Raw genomic sequence first — 16377 nt, forward strand, 5'->3', positions numbered from 1 at the left:
CCGACTTTCAATTTTAAGGGCCACCCTACTCGTCACGTCACAGAAATCACAGGCAGCAAAGATGTTATCTGTAACCACTATTTCCGTAAAGAGCCCCGAACCTCGTGGGTCAATACATTTTATTACACATAGGGCTTTGCCCATACATTTATGACTGGTTAAGACTAGATGGACTTTTCTGTGACTTTTCCCTTCGTTTCCTATCCAACCCATTAAAACTTGGGATTGGTGATTTTGTCTATTTATTCCAAAGTCATAGCAACATTTCATGAGCACAATAAGCATATAATGTAATAATTAGAATCAGTCAGTCTAATATTATATAAAAATAGGCTCCACACTTTGACTCTCTTGTGTGCAGCATTGAAAGTTGTCCAAGATCAAAGGGGTGTCATGTCCAAGAAACTTATTGTGAAAGTTTATTCTTTATGTTAGAGTTGTCATGTCCCTTTGTCTTGTGCTTTATGTCTATACCCTTAATTATTTCTTCCTCTCATTTCAGGCCTCCACGCTCCCCGCCCCTTTTCTGTCTCCTGCGTCCTTGATTATTTTCCCCGCCCTGATTGTTTCCAACTGTGTCCCCTTTACCTGTGTATATATTGTGTTAGCTCCCTCCTGTTAATTGTCAGTTCGTTGTCTCTCGAAGACCACGTATCGGCTTACCTCACGGACCTTTTCACGGACCTTTCACGGACCTATGCTATAGATCGCATTATAAGTTTTCCTCGAAAGAGTGGTTTTGTTTTCCTTGTTTTATTACTGTGCAAATTCCAGTAAAGTCTTTATTTTGAAACGCTATCTGAGTCTGAGTTTTGAGTCGTGCAATTGAGTTCATGCCTCAGTGTTCTCCCCTTGACAAGGGGTATGATCTAGAAATTCGGCTTTAGGCTGGATTTGGCTGTAACCTTTATTCATTACAGATGTAACAACATTACCTTGTTTTTGTTTGGATTTATTTGAGTAACTAAGAATCTCCCTGTTTTCTAGAGTGCTGGGAATTTAAATGAGAGAAAAAGAGAGTAAATGAGAGTGAATAGTTTTCACCTCTCACCACAAGCATGTGTGTGTGTGTGTGTGTGTGTGTGAGACCACAGCATACCATTAAATCTTCTGAGCTGTTTACACTGCAGCCTGTTTAAAGACTATTGATGAGCTGCAGAGGTGAAGGCGCCTCATTTCTAATTGACTGCAGCAGAGTATCTGCTTGCTCAACTGTGGTCGTGTGTGTGTGTGTGTGTGGCCTGAGGAAGGTCTCAGGTGTGAATATGTGAAGTGTTTGCAGAGTGTGTGTGCGCAGTGCATCCCTTCTTGCATGTTAATGTATGCGCCTGCGGCAAGCTCTCAGTGGAGTGTGACAGTGTTCTTTATGCATCTAATGGCCGACCGGCTGTGAGCCAGTTTATCAACTGAGCTTATCTTGTGAAGGGGATGTGAGGAGGAGGTTAATAACAGGAATAAATGCCCAAGACGTGACCCAGCATGTGAACTCTGGCAGATGCTCATCAAAGACTGCCAGTGACTCCCTGTGCTGTTTCTCTGCCTTCATCCTGATGTTTTTAAGGCTCTCCATCTTTTCTCTGGGTACCTCTGCAGATGCATTGACATATGCTGAAACTGCTCAAAAGAAACTAGACTCCCTAATTATACAATATTTGGTTCGGTGTAATTTGTGCACTAATGTTGGCAGAGGAGTGTATTTGCATTCACTGTGCGATCCTGGCCATTTCATTGATCGAACAGCAGCACGACAAATAGCCGCATCTTTCTTCTTCTTCTCCCCCACAATCCTACATTTACACACTACCCAAATACTCACACCTGACCCTATATGGTGGAATCAGTCAATCAATGCTTCCGGTACAAACAGATAGAAATGTTCCAGCAGTGGCTTCAGGAGATTCCCATCTTTCTTTAGTTGTCTGACAGGATATTGCCCACGGAAAAGCCCCCACATACAGTATGACATTTATATGGTGGCTGTCACCTTAAAAAGGTCGAACTGCTGGTAAAAAACCTTCTCAAAGTAGATAAATGACTCTGAGGGTTTTCTTCTCAGTATTGTGGGTACAGAACACACTATGTTCAGTTTAGTCAAATCAATCATGTCTGAATCTGAAGCAAGCCTCTATAACAGGGCTATTCAATTGGCGGCCCGCGGGCCAAATCCGGCCCCGGGGTGATATTTACTGGCCCTTTGAGTATAATGTTAAAAAGTAATTTTCTTTTTTTAAAGATTTTTTTTTGGACCTGAGTGCCTTTATTCCAGAGAGGGTGTTAAATTGAGAGATAGAGGGGAAGACAATGCCTGAAAACTTTGGCGGGCTCGGGTTTCGAACCCACCTACTAGCTACTGTAGTGACAACTCCTGTCATTTATTGCATCTCTGCGTGAATGATTAGATCATTTCACCTAAATTAAATCAAAAGATACGATGTTGATGGTTAAATTAGCTTCACATGTAGGCCTACTGAGTTCTGAACTTGCCATTTAGATCTATAAAGGCCTTGGGGCTATGTTGTTTGATTTAATTAAAGACAATATGCACTCCACTTTGCTGTTGTAGTATTTACTGTATCTGAAGCTCTTAATATGATTGCTCATATTTCAACCCATCTTTTTCCCAGCCCCTTGCTTTGGATCATTTTCATCAACCGGCCCCCATTACAAACTAATTGAATAACCCTGCTCTATAGTATGTGCACCAGAGGAGGTCAGTTAGTGTATTCTGTTTAATATTTGTTGTGTCTGTTTGTGGATATCATCTCTTGCCTTTGATCTGATGTGAACGAGGGCTGGTCCTTCATCAACTAATCATTATTTTCTTGATGCTTTTTTCATGAGGAATGTCTTATTTCTAAGAAAATTAATTAGTGGTCATTTTTGCAAGTGGCTGTTTGGATTTGCATTTTTGTTTTTCTGCTTATCTACTGCATGCTCTGTATCTAATGAATACATTATTTTCCAGGGTGATGGCGGTGTCACATTTGCAAGGTGCCACCTGTCATGTGTGCCAGGTTTAGGGGAGGGGCGGCAGGGCGGCAGGGTGGCATGGGAGGCGGGGAGTAGCAGAGGCACCAGGCGGTCTGATTGGCTCGCCATCTGTCTCTGCCACAGAGCAGATGTCAGAGTAGAAAGACCAATCTAATTTTTTTTCCAAGTGCACTTTCTCTCTGTGTGTATACTGTAGGTCTTTTGCTGTAAGTGTATGCATGTGTAAATGTATGTGTATAATTGTGTCTGCTCTACAGTGTGCATGCTCCTGATGTTTCACACTCTGGTTGACACAGGTCCCAGTGGGGCTGATTGTCTTCCATACGGAGGGAGTTAACACAAAGCAGGTCCTTGCCATAATGAAGAGCTGTCTTGTTAGCAGCAATTACAGGATAGACAGCCTGGGAGATATGAGCAGGCAATCACATATTCACCATTATAAAGCTTCACTAAACAAATACAAATAAAACATGTTGAAAAGGAGAAATAAGGGCTTTAAGGGTTTTAATCTCTCACCTTTCACTTCACCCTCTCTTGAACCAGGGTCCCACAGCCCATCAGGATTAGCTGAGAGTCTCTTACAGATACTTGTAAAAACGTGTAATTGGCAAAGACAAACACAATGCAAAATGTCAAAAATACAACACACACTAAGTACATGTAAACCCATGAGATGAATATTTGCATATATTTAGCTGATTTCTCTTTTTTTTTTGTCAGCCAATGTGTCAGTTGTTTATGAATCACAAAAGAAAACCTTCAAGCAAGAAAAAAAGGAAGGACCAGAGCCCATACAGTGGATGAATATACATAATCTGTTGTGCAAAATAATAGCTTAATTCTAAACCTCACAAATGAATATACTTTTTAAATTCTATTGCATTTTAACAATTACAATACCCCTACTTTGTGATGCAGTGTTTTTGAACGTATGCTTACATGCCATCTTGCGACACTTTGTTCATTAAATCATGAGATGGTCTGTTGGTGGAGTTCTTGGCTCATAGTCAATTGTTGGAGGGGAGAATTACAGTACCTAATGTTATAATTTAGCTTTACTAAAGATATGTGCATAATGAAACCGGACGAGGGGAGCATGCACGAACATCCTTTCGCAACAGGAAACAGCACGGTTTACAGGAAGTATGTCTTAATGTTGGGTTAAACATGGAGCAACAACTATTGTCTAATCTGTATCTGCTTGATTACAAGTGTCACAGTGAAATCAGAATCAGATTCCTTTATTTGTCCCGCAACGTGGACATTTACATTAGATAGCAGATGGTGCAGATAAAGTGAGGAGAATAGACTTGCATATAAATAAATAAATGGCTAAGTATGCACCCGTTATTAATAATAAGAGAACACAATAAGTTAAACAAATAAAACTAAATAGCAGATAAGTACACCATGGTAAAAACGTAAGGGTATATTAGTGTTGTTGCCCATATACAATTAAAGAGGTGGCTGGTACTGTATGCCAATTTTAAATAAACTGAGAGAAAAAATAAATTGGCCTTCTTTACCAGAGTCTCTTCCTATCAGCAGCAGATATTAATGTTTACACTCCCGTAGGAATTATATTTGGAAATATATTTGATTTAGTTTATGTAAAGAGGATATTAGCCTAAAGCTAGATGCATGAACCAGCTCAGAGACTGACTGTGCAGCACCCTCTCTTTCCTTTCTCACTCTCAGAGACAAAAGTGTGACCTTGGTTGTCCGAGTAACTGCTCCCCTAATACAAGGCTTTTTGAAAAGCTCTTTTAAAAAAGCAAATAATTTAATAAATATGTTTACCCCTCAATTTACATAAAATAATTGTACAGATATAAAGTTGCTCATGGTCATTAATGCACATATTTGAAACATGGCCACAGTTTACACAAACTCACTTATGGGTTGAAAACAAAGTCTTTAAAATCACTCAAAATGTCTCTAATATTCTTGAAGTGTTCAAATATTTTATTTGTTGGAGGAAAAACACAGAAGACAGGAGAATATTTTTTGCATTAAAACTTACTCAAACAATTAAGAGCGATTATCATGATACCTGCTTTCATAATCATCTGGATACTGTGTATATATTCATAAAGAATTGCAAAACTAGTCAGGTGACTCATTTTAGTCTTGTGTGTTTATGGTGAGGAGTGCAGGAGTTGGATGTATATACATTTAGAGAGGATTTCTCAGTTTACATATGGAAGTCGTTCCACTAAAAACATGAAAGCAGAGCTGTTAGAAGATCTTAGAAGTAGTGGGGTTATTACCACCACACATTTTATAGATGATTCACCATGGAGCGATGGCGTAAGGAGGATGATGAAAGCGAAGGACACATGTAATAATCTGTGTATTGTTGTTCCTCTTGTCTGCCTCTAGAGGGAGTTAAAGCCCTTTGATTTAAAAATGAAGACCTCTCTAGGGAGAGAATACATTATGCCTTCTTTGTACATTTCATGATACTCCAGCATGTTTGCAGGGTTAATAGAATCTCGGTAATTGCAGGTAGTGTAATGTGTATGTGTGTGTGTTATGTTGTGTCCTTTCGAATGGCGTTTCTTCAGGTGGTCGCTGCACAGTAGCTTAGTTAAAACAAGGAACCCCTGCAGTCAGGAGCAGGAAGGTCAACAGTGGATGCTTCTCTCAGCATGTTACTGTAAATGGCATCTCCCCATGAGTCTGTTCAAACACACACACTCAAATCCACACACACACAAAAGCAGTTTCACTATTAAATAAAGTCTTTTTTTTTGTTACTGTTAATCAATCAATCAATCAATCAATGTTTATTTATATAGCCCAATATCACAAATGTTACATTTGTCTCAGTGGACTTCACAGTTTGTACAGAATATCAGTATGACAATACGACACCCTCTGTCCTTAGACCCTCACATCGTACAAGGAAAAACTTCCAAAAAAGGAAAAACCCCACAGTTTAAAGGGGAAAATGGGAGAAACCCAGGGGGATCCCTCTCCCAGGACGGACAGACGTGCAATAGATGCCGTGTGTAAATCAAAAAGATAATACATTTACAACATAGGTAGACCAAATGTTTGGAAAGACCAAATGTTTGGAAATGCATGTGTCTATAATAAGAAGATGAATCCACGAGGATGTCAACAATCCTTTGGGAGCCATCAGGGAAGTAGTATGATGAGAGTCAGGCAGGACCGCAGAGATAGGTTCAGCCACGACTCGAAGTCCAGGACTCAGATCCAGAACTCAGGATCCAGGACACATGACCACAGCAACAGGATTAGCCTCGACTCAGGATCCCGGCGTATATATGGACACAAAAAAGAGATTTGGGGGAAACTGGGTTAATCGGAACATGAGAGTACACAGGTACAAACAGACAGAAAGACGGAGTAAGGTTAATGCAGCTTGGTTGCTAATAGGCCAACAACTGATTGACTGATATCAGAGCTGCTGATTTTAAGCTTTACACGACCTTAGCCACACTAATCCCCTCTGCAATGCATAATATATTACCCTGCAGACACACACCAGCAAGCAGCCCATATAAATATTGCTTCAAAGCCATTTCTCACCTTAGCATATGCACACATTTTTACCAGATGCTATGTCCAAATTATTCAGATGAGATTTAAATAAGTGTTAATTGCATCATCTAAATCACTGTAAAAGCCAAGTTACACCGTGAATTAGAGCATTTCTTCCCCCTTTTTGATGTTGTTGTTAATCTTTTATCCATGCATAAGGAAGTCAACAAAAATGTATCAAATGTGGATAGAGAATTAAACCATTCAGCTGTCTTTGTCGTATTTTATTTCTTGCAAGAAAGTTCAGTCAGTCATACAGAGAGCATACAGTCTGCAGAGTGAAAGACGAAGGATAGAGTTTGGGTTGCATATTCAAACACAGAGAGCGATAATGAAAGGAGCATTCTGGGAGGTAGGGAGGACATATCAGGATGTTTTCAGTTCACCTGAGTTGAAGGTCATACTGTTGGTGCACAAAGAGTGTAACTAACAACATTGCAACAAATCTTCTTAATAAGGAATGTTCCCAAGCTTAGCTAAGAAGTGTGAGAAGTAGTAAATATAGATAAACATTAGCAAATAAGAATCAAACTATAATATTATTTAAGTAAGTGAGTATAATATGTTTCTATTCCACATGCAAGCATTTTTAGGGCACCATTTCCAGAGGTAGCTGCCCAATGTGCCACAGTCACATAGCTCTCACCACTGAGCAGCAGCCGTCAGGAGTTCCTTGCACATAAGGTCATCTAAGCAGGAGCTAATGACAGAGAGAATATCACCCTTCTGCTTTCATCAAATCGTCTTCGAGCCGGTCCAGAGCTGTAACCTTTAAACATCATAAATGAAAAGGTTGCTTTCTCCAGCTTCTATTGGACTGCTGCTGCTAGGAATTGCTTCTCATAAGCCAGGTTTCCATCCAATCTTCCCGGATATTTAAACCAAATGAAGAGAACATCTGCAAAAGAAAATGTGAATTTATGCTTTTTTCCAACCACTTTTCTTATCCAATTATTAAGATGGCTTTTATTAGGATTTAACTTCACCAGCATAAATAGGGTATTGTGTAATTACAGTTAAAGATTGCGAGTCAACCATCAAAAGGTGAAATGACAACGTATACAACTGGTTGAACATTTCAGTTGATTTAATGTATAAATGTGAGGACGGTTACATCAGATATGTGTGGAGCGATGACGATTTTGTATCCCTTCAGCGGAGCAGTAAGTCACATGTTTTCATGTATGGCTTCATTAGTTCACAAATGTTGTTTCCCTTTCAATAAGTTGCATTTTACTTTGGTTGATAACATCTTTTCAACCTTATATATGTTGTTTCAAGTTCTAAAAAACTCACATTATAATGAAAAAAAAATTCTACCATCCCTTCTGTTGCTTTTAAATATAACAGTTGCTATTAAATGGAAATATAATAAATCCCAATTTCATCTGAACAACAAAACATCACATTTGTTCATATGAGCAGCATCTTCTAGATTAAGTATGAAGGGTAATTCCAATACAACAAACGTAATCTATTCTTATGTTTGATTTCTGTCCATCTCCACAGGCTCAATCCCTTTAAATATCAAAGGGCTGGCTGTGCTCTAACTAGAAGGACATTTATTTAAGCAGTACTGGTTGTGAGATAATTCACATTCCTCTCCATACCCCGATGTTATCAGCACAAACCAGTTAATAACATTTACCATCAGCTTTGTCTTTTATTCAGCTTCTTTATCACATCCTGAAACAGAAGAGTAATTTCAGTCCAAAAGAATCATCAGCGTCTGAATGGCATGCTAATGGATTCATGTTAGTGCTACGGACTCTTGGACGAGGATTCAATTATAGTCAGATCAAAGATACACGACAGCAAAGAGATGAATGTGATAAATAAAAATCTGTTTTTCTGTATTAATATTCCAGTAATGGGAATCCAGATGCTATTATTATGGAAATAGCAGATTGAACTCAGTATTTCCGTTATCTTGTCCTCTTATTGCTTTTGCCATGCATGTCTTTTTAGCAAAATATCCCATTTTGCGAACAATATGCTTATTGTTAGTTATCCACTGTGATGCAGGTTTAATGAATAGCCTCATACACTCTGTCATATTTGATTTGAACTGAGGAAAACCTGCATGTTCTGTTGGAGGTTCATCAGTAGAGGGCAGTGTGTGAATGTGGTTGGCCAATGTCTGGTAAATGCAAAAGTGAGTGTCTGACCATGATCTGGATATTTGGATATCAGTATATACTAGAAATATAGAAAACGATCAGATTTCTGTCGTAGCCTGCAAACAACATCAGTACGCTAAACATGCAAAGCCAGGGCTCCATGTGCATTAAGCTTCTCATGAACCATCATATGAGCAATGACCCGTGAAGGTAGAAGATGACTGTATAAGGGATATAAAGATTGTGTCGCCATGAAGACATCGCAAACTGTAATTTAACCGCGGTCACCTCTCGACCACGCTGTCACTCTCTATGTGTGTCTCTCCCTCTCTCGCCCTCTCTCTCTGGCTCGCTGTGCTGTCTGCAGAGAATGCAGGTTGCCCCTGACAACAGTTGCTAGGAGACCATTCTGGAGTGACTTCATTGCATCGGGCACGCTTACGCCGTGGCTCACGATGAATAAAACCAATTCGCCGTTCCTTCAAACACAAATGTGCTTTGAAACGGGGGGGAAACTCCATCAATGTACACAGACTGTATGCAGTGGGCAGAGAGTGGTCTCATGTTAGTGCTGCGCTCTGCTGTTCCTGGCTGCTTTCAGATGGGTTATTGTGGGAGAAGTGTAATTGTAGTCAGTTTGATGGCCATTTTTTGTGGAATCTGAAGAAAAAAACAGATTTTTTAATCAGTCCGAACACAAACGCCTCTTCTTTGGTGGAAAGAAGCTATGGAAATGAGATCGATTAAGTATTCTCTCGCTCTCTTTCTCTGTCGCTGCTATTCTCTCTTGCCCACTCTCTCTCTCAATCCCTTATGTCCTTCCCCTGCAAAACCCTGCTCACATTACCCTCTACCATCCATCTTTCTCACCCTCTAATTCTCTGTCTCTCTGCAGTGGTGAGATAAGATGTTTCTCCCTCTGAGCTGTGGTGAGGTGTGAGAGATGAGGGGCTCTCCTCTCTGCCTTTAACTACCTCCAGCACTGCAGGCCAATGAGAGCAGCCACACATAACAAATGTATATCTCTGCATATTGGTGGAGGGCATTTTTGCCAGTGTGTACGTGTGTGCATGGCCGTATCAATGTGCATGTGCAGCATGTTTCCTGGGATTGCTGTTTAATGAACTCTAGATTGGATGTCAGACAAATTCCCTCTGGCAACAATCAGCCCCACTCTCTCAAACATGGCCAGGACCCCTGGCTCTGGGAATGGGCCGAAGTAGTTTCACACTCCAATATATCATAGTAAATCTCAGCCTTGGCCGTGAGTCCGACACCAAACAGCAGTAAATATAATATAATATTTTGTTGAAAAGCTCTTGGAGCAGGGACAAACCTCTCTCAGGTCTCGGATGTTTAGTATGTGTGTGAGTTTTTTTAATATCACCGCCCAACACTTCTGGAGTAATTGCTGAATTAACCCATCTACTGTACAGCCGTTTACCTTAAGACTCCACCAGGAACCAGGATTTTTAATATTTAATGATGATAATGTGGCTAATTGATTTAGAGAGTAATTAACACTTTTCTTGGCTTACTACTGTAATCCCACAGATACATACACATAGATCTGCCAATATTGATTCAGCCAACTGCTCTCTTGCCACAGTAAACAACTTAATCTGGCAGCTGAAATAAAAAATTGCATTCACAGAAGAAAGTGTTGATTATGACAAAAAATAAAATGAATTTCACTGCAAAACATTACATTGCATTTAGCTGACGCTTTTATCCAAAGCGACTTACAATAAGTACATTTTGACCAGGAAGATACAACCTTGATAGATGCTGGCGAGTGAAATCTTCGCCCAAACCTGTAAGGGTCCAGTCTGTCTTGTTTTCCATCAGACCACCCACAGTATTGACAGTGATGGTTAACAGGCACACGTCTTGTCTAACTCCCTCCCGAGTCGATGCTATTGGTCTGCGTAGAGAGGAAGTCTCAGTGCGGCGTATGAGAGTCGGCAGCAGTTCGCTCTCTAGTGGCATTGATTTAGCTGTAATGCTGTGACAGGGTTGCACATTGACTTACGGGTCCCTCTGTTACCAGCCAGACTCCTGGGCACACACGGTGAATAACGACGAAAATGACTTCAGTCTTTTTCTGTCACTTCCCCACCTCCTGTCTCGTTCTCTCTGTTTTGCTCTCCCACGGTGCGGCCATCCTGCTTTTGTTAATTTGGTCACCTGGGTTGGTGGAGCAGGTAAGTATTCTGAAATTCCACTATTCAAATCCAATATCCAAAGCAAATAAACAAACTACACAAATGGTGTCTGGCTACGTTAATGGCAGAGTATTGGAATGGCCACAATGGCAGAGGGTTGAAGCGTGAAGTTGGGAGTGACTCTGAAAGAAAGAATTGAACCTCTAATGCTCCATTTCTTACCGTGATGTAGTTTAATTGTGTATCATTGCAATTAATTACTTTGTTTTCCCGTGAAGTAACAATTTGTCAGTATCGGCTAATTACCTCTGCCCATTGGACGTCTGCATGTTGCAGTGTAATTGCCACTCTCAGTAGAAACACAAACAGCCAGAGAAAATTACACTCCGTTTTTTTACATTTGTCAGCTATGTGGCTCTTGGATATTTGCTCAGTGCAAAGGCTGTCGTAAATACTGTACTGTAAAGTTTGCAGCAATAATTAAGTACTGCACAAAATACAACTCAAAACAGTGAAAGGGAATTGGAACCACAAGGCATTACAACAAAAGAAAATTACAACATCTGCGTGATGGGAAAACTCACAAGGGATTCATTTTGGGGTCCAGCTGAGTTGACAGGGACGGCAGTGAGGATGAGGAGAGGGGAAAGAGAGAAGGGGGATGGGGGGACAGGGAGGGTGGGAATGGGTGTAAGGGCAGTGTGCCGTATAGTGCAGTCAGTGTGCACCGCACTGTGCAGTATTGTCCTGTGATTGTAATGGTTATCACCCCCTATATCCCATCCACCCATTCTCTCCTTTTATGTATGGCTATGTACCGGTTTAATGGTGGCTGGGAAGAAATGGGGGCAGGGACGAGGTGTGTTTGGCGGGTTTGGTGTGTGTGCATTTGGGATTCGCTGACAGGTTAACATTCACTGTCAGCAGTAATATGTGAAGGGGATATATGGGGCTGTATGTCACTGTGGCCTACCAGACACATTCTCATACAACCTGGTGGGGGGGGGGAAACCTTGCTCCATCCTAAAACAATATTTCTACCCTGGCAAAAATACTGTTCTGCCTTAAAACATGATCTTTCCCATAAATACATAAAGAGCAAAGCTAAAGCAGCAATATATATTCATCCAACATTTGAAAAAAAGAAAATAACCAAAAGAGGAAATGTATTAAATCTAGCATTGTTTGGCAAAATATGAAAAAAAAAGGCATCCTGGGAATTGAGGGTTAAAGGTGCTTGGGGGTTATTTATAAAGCTACGTTTAGGAGTCTACCTTGGGTCTTTCACTGCTCTGAGGTCAGGGGTCAGCTGAATAACAAGATTTGAGCTCTTCCCAATTCCCTTCTTATAGAGACCTCTGTGGCACTTATCCAATTTTAACGTCATCAATAAGGAGAGAGTTAGGGGTTGATATAGTGTGTGTGTGTGTGTGTGTGTGTGTGTGTGTGTGTGTGTGTGTGTGTGTGTGTGTGTGTGTGTGTGTGTGTGTGTGTGTGTGTGTGTGTGTGTGTGTGTGTGTGTGTGTGTGTGTGTGTGTGTGTGTGTGTGTGTGTGTGTGTGTGTGTGTGTGTGAGCATGTGCTGAGATACAATCATATGGTCTGATGGTGATTTTGCGTGTGAAGTGGTACATTGCATGATGTGAAGTGGACCATGGAATGTTCTCCTGTGGGAAATCTCCTGTTTAAATATGCTTTACAAATGAAATACATGACTAGAAATCCTCTTCACAGGAGTTCATTTTGATTAGATGTTTAATTATCTCAATGATTATAAATATTGCATTATCCCATTTCATCTTCTCCGATCCTGAACAGTGTTTCTGTTAATAAAGTTAATTCATTGTTCAAACTTTGTGATCATGCTGTTCAACTAAAATCAAAATGGCAACTACCCGTGATTGGGGGCATCAGGAAAAAAATGGTTTATAAAATAATATTGTTTATTTTTCAGGACACTGTTATTCCATTTCGGTACCACTTTACAATAAGACTACCCTTATAAAGGGTTTACGAATAGTTTGTAATTTATTTATTAATTAGGTTGTGAACACTTTATAAATCATTAATAAGCTTTTATAAGACAGGAAATAAACAGAGCAACTGTGACCAGTTGCTTGCCAAATAGTGAGCCCATATGTATCTGTACTGCTAAGTCTTATATTGGCTACCTAGCTTACTTCGTCTTCTTCATCAGCCAGCATCCTTGGTATCTGTTGTTCACTGAGTTAATGCTCGCTAAGTAGCCAATATAAGGCTTAGTCATCTTGCCAAATAGAGAGCCTGTGTTCATGTATGGAAACTATGTTAGAGCTGGTTTATAAATGGTCCTTAATGATTGATAAAGTGTTTACAACCTAATTATAAACCCTTTATGAATCCTTTATAAGGGTAGTCTTATTGTAAAGTGGTACCTCTATTTCTACATTGATCATCTTGACACTGCCTTAGCACACACTCATAGGTCCACAGTGGCCGTGCCACCTGCAGGTTGAATGTTATTGATCTGGTCCACTGGATGTCACGCTGAGATGTCTGAGTCGTCCAGGCCAGGCCGATCAATGCTTTTATGCGACAGCCGATTCCAGTCCATCTGCTTTTTTATCGCTGCAATGGTTATGTGATGGCGTTACAGTCGCCATGCGTTTCCAGCTTGTCAGCACCGATCAATCAGCCGATTATTGACCACCAGCTGTGGGCATTCAATTTTATGTTAACACACACACTTTAACACCAAGTCATCACCAGACCCATTTTTGTGTCTTTTTGCAAAAAAGAAGCAGATGTTATCCGAGGACTGAATGTAAATTGGTTAATTTAAAATCTGAACATCATCATTGTTACAGAGAGACCTTACAATAGTGGTTATGTGGAACAAGCCAGAGAAAGGTTGGGTCATACTGTGCTTAAAGCAGGACTGGTTGACCAAATATCTCAATATTAGTGATATCGTCATGGTTGACTTTTAAACCTTGGATCAAATATTTGCAAAAATGCAGCCTTTACCAGGGAAACACTAATGCCATATGACGATACCCATGATCTATAACGATATGTAGTCTCATATCTAAATATTGTATGTGAAGTGTTGCCCAACCCTCGCTTATAATCTGATTAGGGATCCTGAACAGCAATGTATGTTCTGGTTCATTTGGTCAATGCTTTTTTTGTCTTATATAGGTCAATACAGAGAAACGAGGCTAAAAATAATTGAGAGAGGAAGGCAGAGAGAGCACTTCACTTGGTGTCAGGCAGTCCAGTGAGGCTCGCTGCAGGCAGGGGGCTGTCACCTGCACCCCCCCGCATCTTCCCCCTCCATCATTAGATCCAACAGGAATGCACCCATTTTATTTATTTCAGTTTTAATGGTCTCACTGCTTCTCCATGCTCCCAACTTGGCTGACATTGTTGCTATGGCAACGGCAAGATGCAGCCTGGAGCAGAGGTGATGATTTGTCAGTGGTATTTTTACCATAAAAAAGAAAAAAGAAAAGTGAAAAACATTAACACATACTTAACATCAATACCTGGCACACACACACACAAACTCATAAAGTTTCACTTGGCCATCGCACTTCATTTTGCAGTTTGTTATTAATGTCAGCTCCATTACTTGAAACAAGACGTGATGGACAAGAATAACTAGGCGTCAAACAGCTGATGTATCAATCGACAATATGCCAGATGACCTGTTACATGTTTTGAATCTAGGTATTGGTATTGGTGCAGCGTGGGCATGTGTGTAAGGGAGGGAAAAGGTTTGTGTGTGTGTGTGTGTGTGTGTGTGAGAGAGAGAGAGAGAGAAAGAGAGAGAGAGAGGGTGACTCATGCCTTGTCTATTAAGAGAATAGAGGGTGATCAGGTTGCTAGGAGATTAAGAGCCACTATTGTCTGGAAGGATAATAGTGGCCCCAAGAGTGCCCTCTCCTCTCTTTCTCTGCCTCTCTTTCTGGTCTCTTTCACACACAGTAAATGTACATTTTGCCGGACCCCCGGCTCGGGGCTTGGGCGGGAACAAGGAGTTAACAGTGAGAAGGAGGACGGAAAAATAAGCATTACGGGAAGCTGAGAGGGTGAGGAGGGACAGACGAGAGAGAGAAGGAGAGAGAGAGAGGAGTGGAGAGAGAGCACTAGCAGGAGAGCTGTAGCTTGAAAAAAAGGACCTGCAATCATTTGCCACATTGAAGGGAACACATGTAGCTGGAGGCAGTGAGAGAGAGTGAGAGAGGAGGGGACAGACAGGGAGAAAGGGAGTAATGAGAAGCCAAGGAGGGAGAGACCTTCCATGGACATTGCACATTCACACCACACAGCTTCATAGGGCGACATCACACACCAACTGACAGGTCGGCGAAAGGAGGGAACGCACCAGGACTTTGGCAGTGCCGTGTCACCTCCTGCTCATCACTGTGTGTGCCTGTGTGGGTGTCACTGACACACACACACACACACACACACACACACACACACACACACACACACACACACACACACACACACACACACACACAGGCTCTCTCTCTGTGTGCCTGTCAGTGCGCTGGGCTCTCTGGCTGGGGAGGGAGCCGCGTTGTTAGAGGAGATGTTCGCTCTGAGGATGAGACAGCGTTTCTAACAGGATCTATTTGCGGACTGGGATAATACACTGACACAGCTGAGGGGACCAGAGCCCACCAGAACCAACACAATCAGCCATGGAGGGACTGCTGTCTCCAATGAGGACGAGGGTAGGTTACCAAGGGGATTACAGAGCATCCCAACTACTGTTTCCTCCACAGGAATCCATCACCAGAGTGGCATATAGGGAGACGGCGTGACTGAAATGAATCAGTCCCTGCCGCCGTGCTGATACTAAAACTGGAGCTGAGAAGTTTCTGAGCTGCTGGCGTTGCTAGGGGCGATCGGCAGAATGAAGGGAAGCAGTGTGAGACACATGAGATCCCAGCTAGTATGTGAAGATGTTTAATTATTGCAGAACAGTTGAAAAGCAGTTTGATTTTGCAAAATGTGTAAGTATGTGTGTGTCCGTGCACAGATTAACAAGGGGTTGCTCTGAAAGAATGACTCAGTGTTTCAGAATGGTGCCTATCTCCCTTCAGTACAAACCACTGTCCTTTTGATTTAGGATAGGGAGGAACTGGGCTCAGTTTGTACAGTGAATTGGTTAAATCCTGAAAGTGGCGATTCACTATTGTTCTTGTTATACATGCCCTTCTGTGTTCGACATTTGCGGCTGTGTCTAACATGGGAGCTTTTAGGTCGGTGTCTCACTGTGCGAGCATCTGTCTGACAGTGAATGTCTGTGTCTGTGCCATACAGAAAAGGCTAATGAAGGAAGAATTGTGTGTGTGTGTGTGTGTGTGTCATAACACACTTGGTTATTTTCTGTATCCCTGTGACTGCATGTGACTTTCAGAACAACTGTGGACAGTAATGGACCCTGAGAGTTGTCTCCCCCCCACAATGATTTGAGATAGAAACCCGTTTGTTCCAGCTGGGATTGTATGTGTGAGATAATAAAGTGAGAGTAAA

The 16377-nt window shown here is 41.3% G+C and overlaps 1 protein-coding gene across 2 annotated transcripts in view; it reads left to right on the top strand.

Moving 5' to 3' along the window:
• The window catches only part of frmd4a (FERM domain containing 4A), a 109336-nt gene that overhangs the window by 8969 nt on the left and 83990 nt on the right, over nucleotides 1-16377 (top strand). Inside the window, exon 1 of one of the 2 annotated variants that reach the window (XM_079679957.1) lies at nucleotides 14218-15572. The exons of the other annotated variant lie outside the window; for it this stretch is intronic. Within the exon in view, the coding sequence (XP_079536083.1) occupies nucleotides 15540-15572 (33 nt within the window). The 5' untranslated portion in view covers nucleotides 14218-15539. Of the gene's footprint in view, nucleotides 1-14217; nucleotides 15573-16377 lie in introns of those variants that run through there. 2 annotated transcript variants of the gene reach the window in all.

Source organism: Notothenia rossii (genome assembly GCF_949606895.1).
Source record: "Notothenia rossii genome assembly, chromosome: 5".
NCBI classification, from domain to species: domain Eukaryota; kingdom Metazoa; phylum Chordata; class Actinopteri; order Perciformes; family Nototheniidae; genus Notothenia; species Notothenia rossii.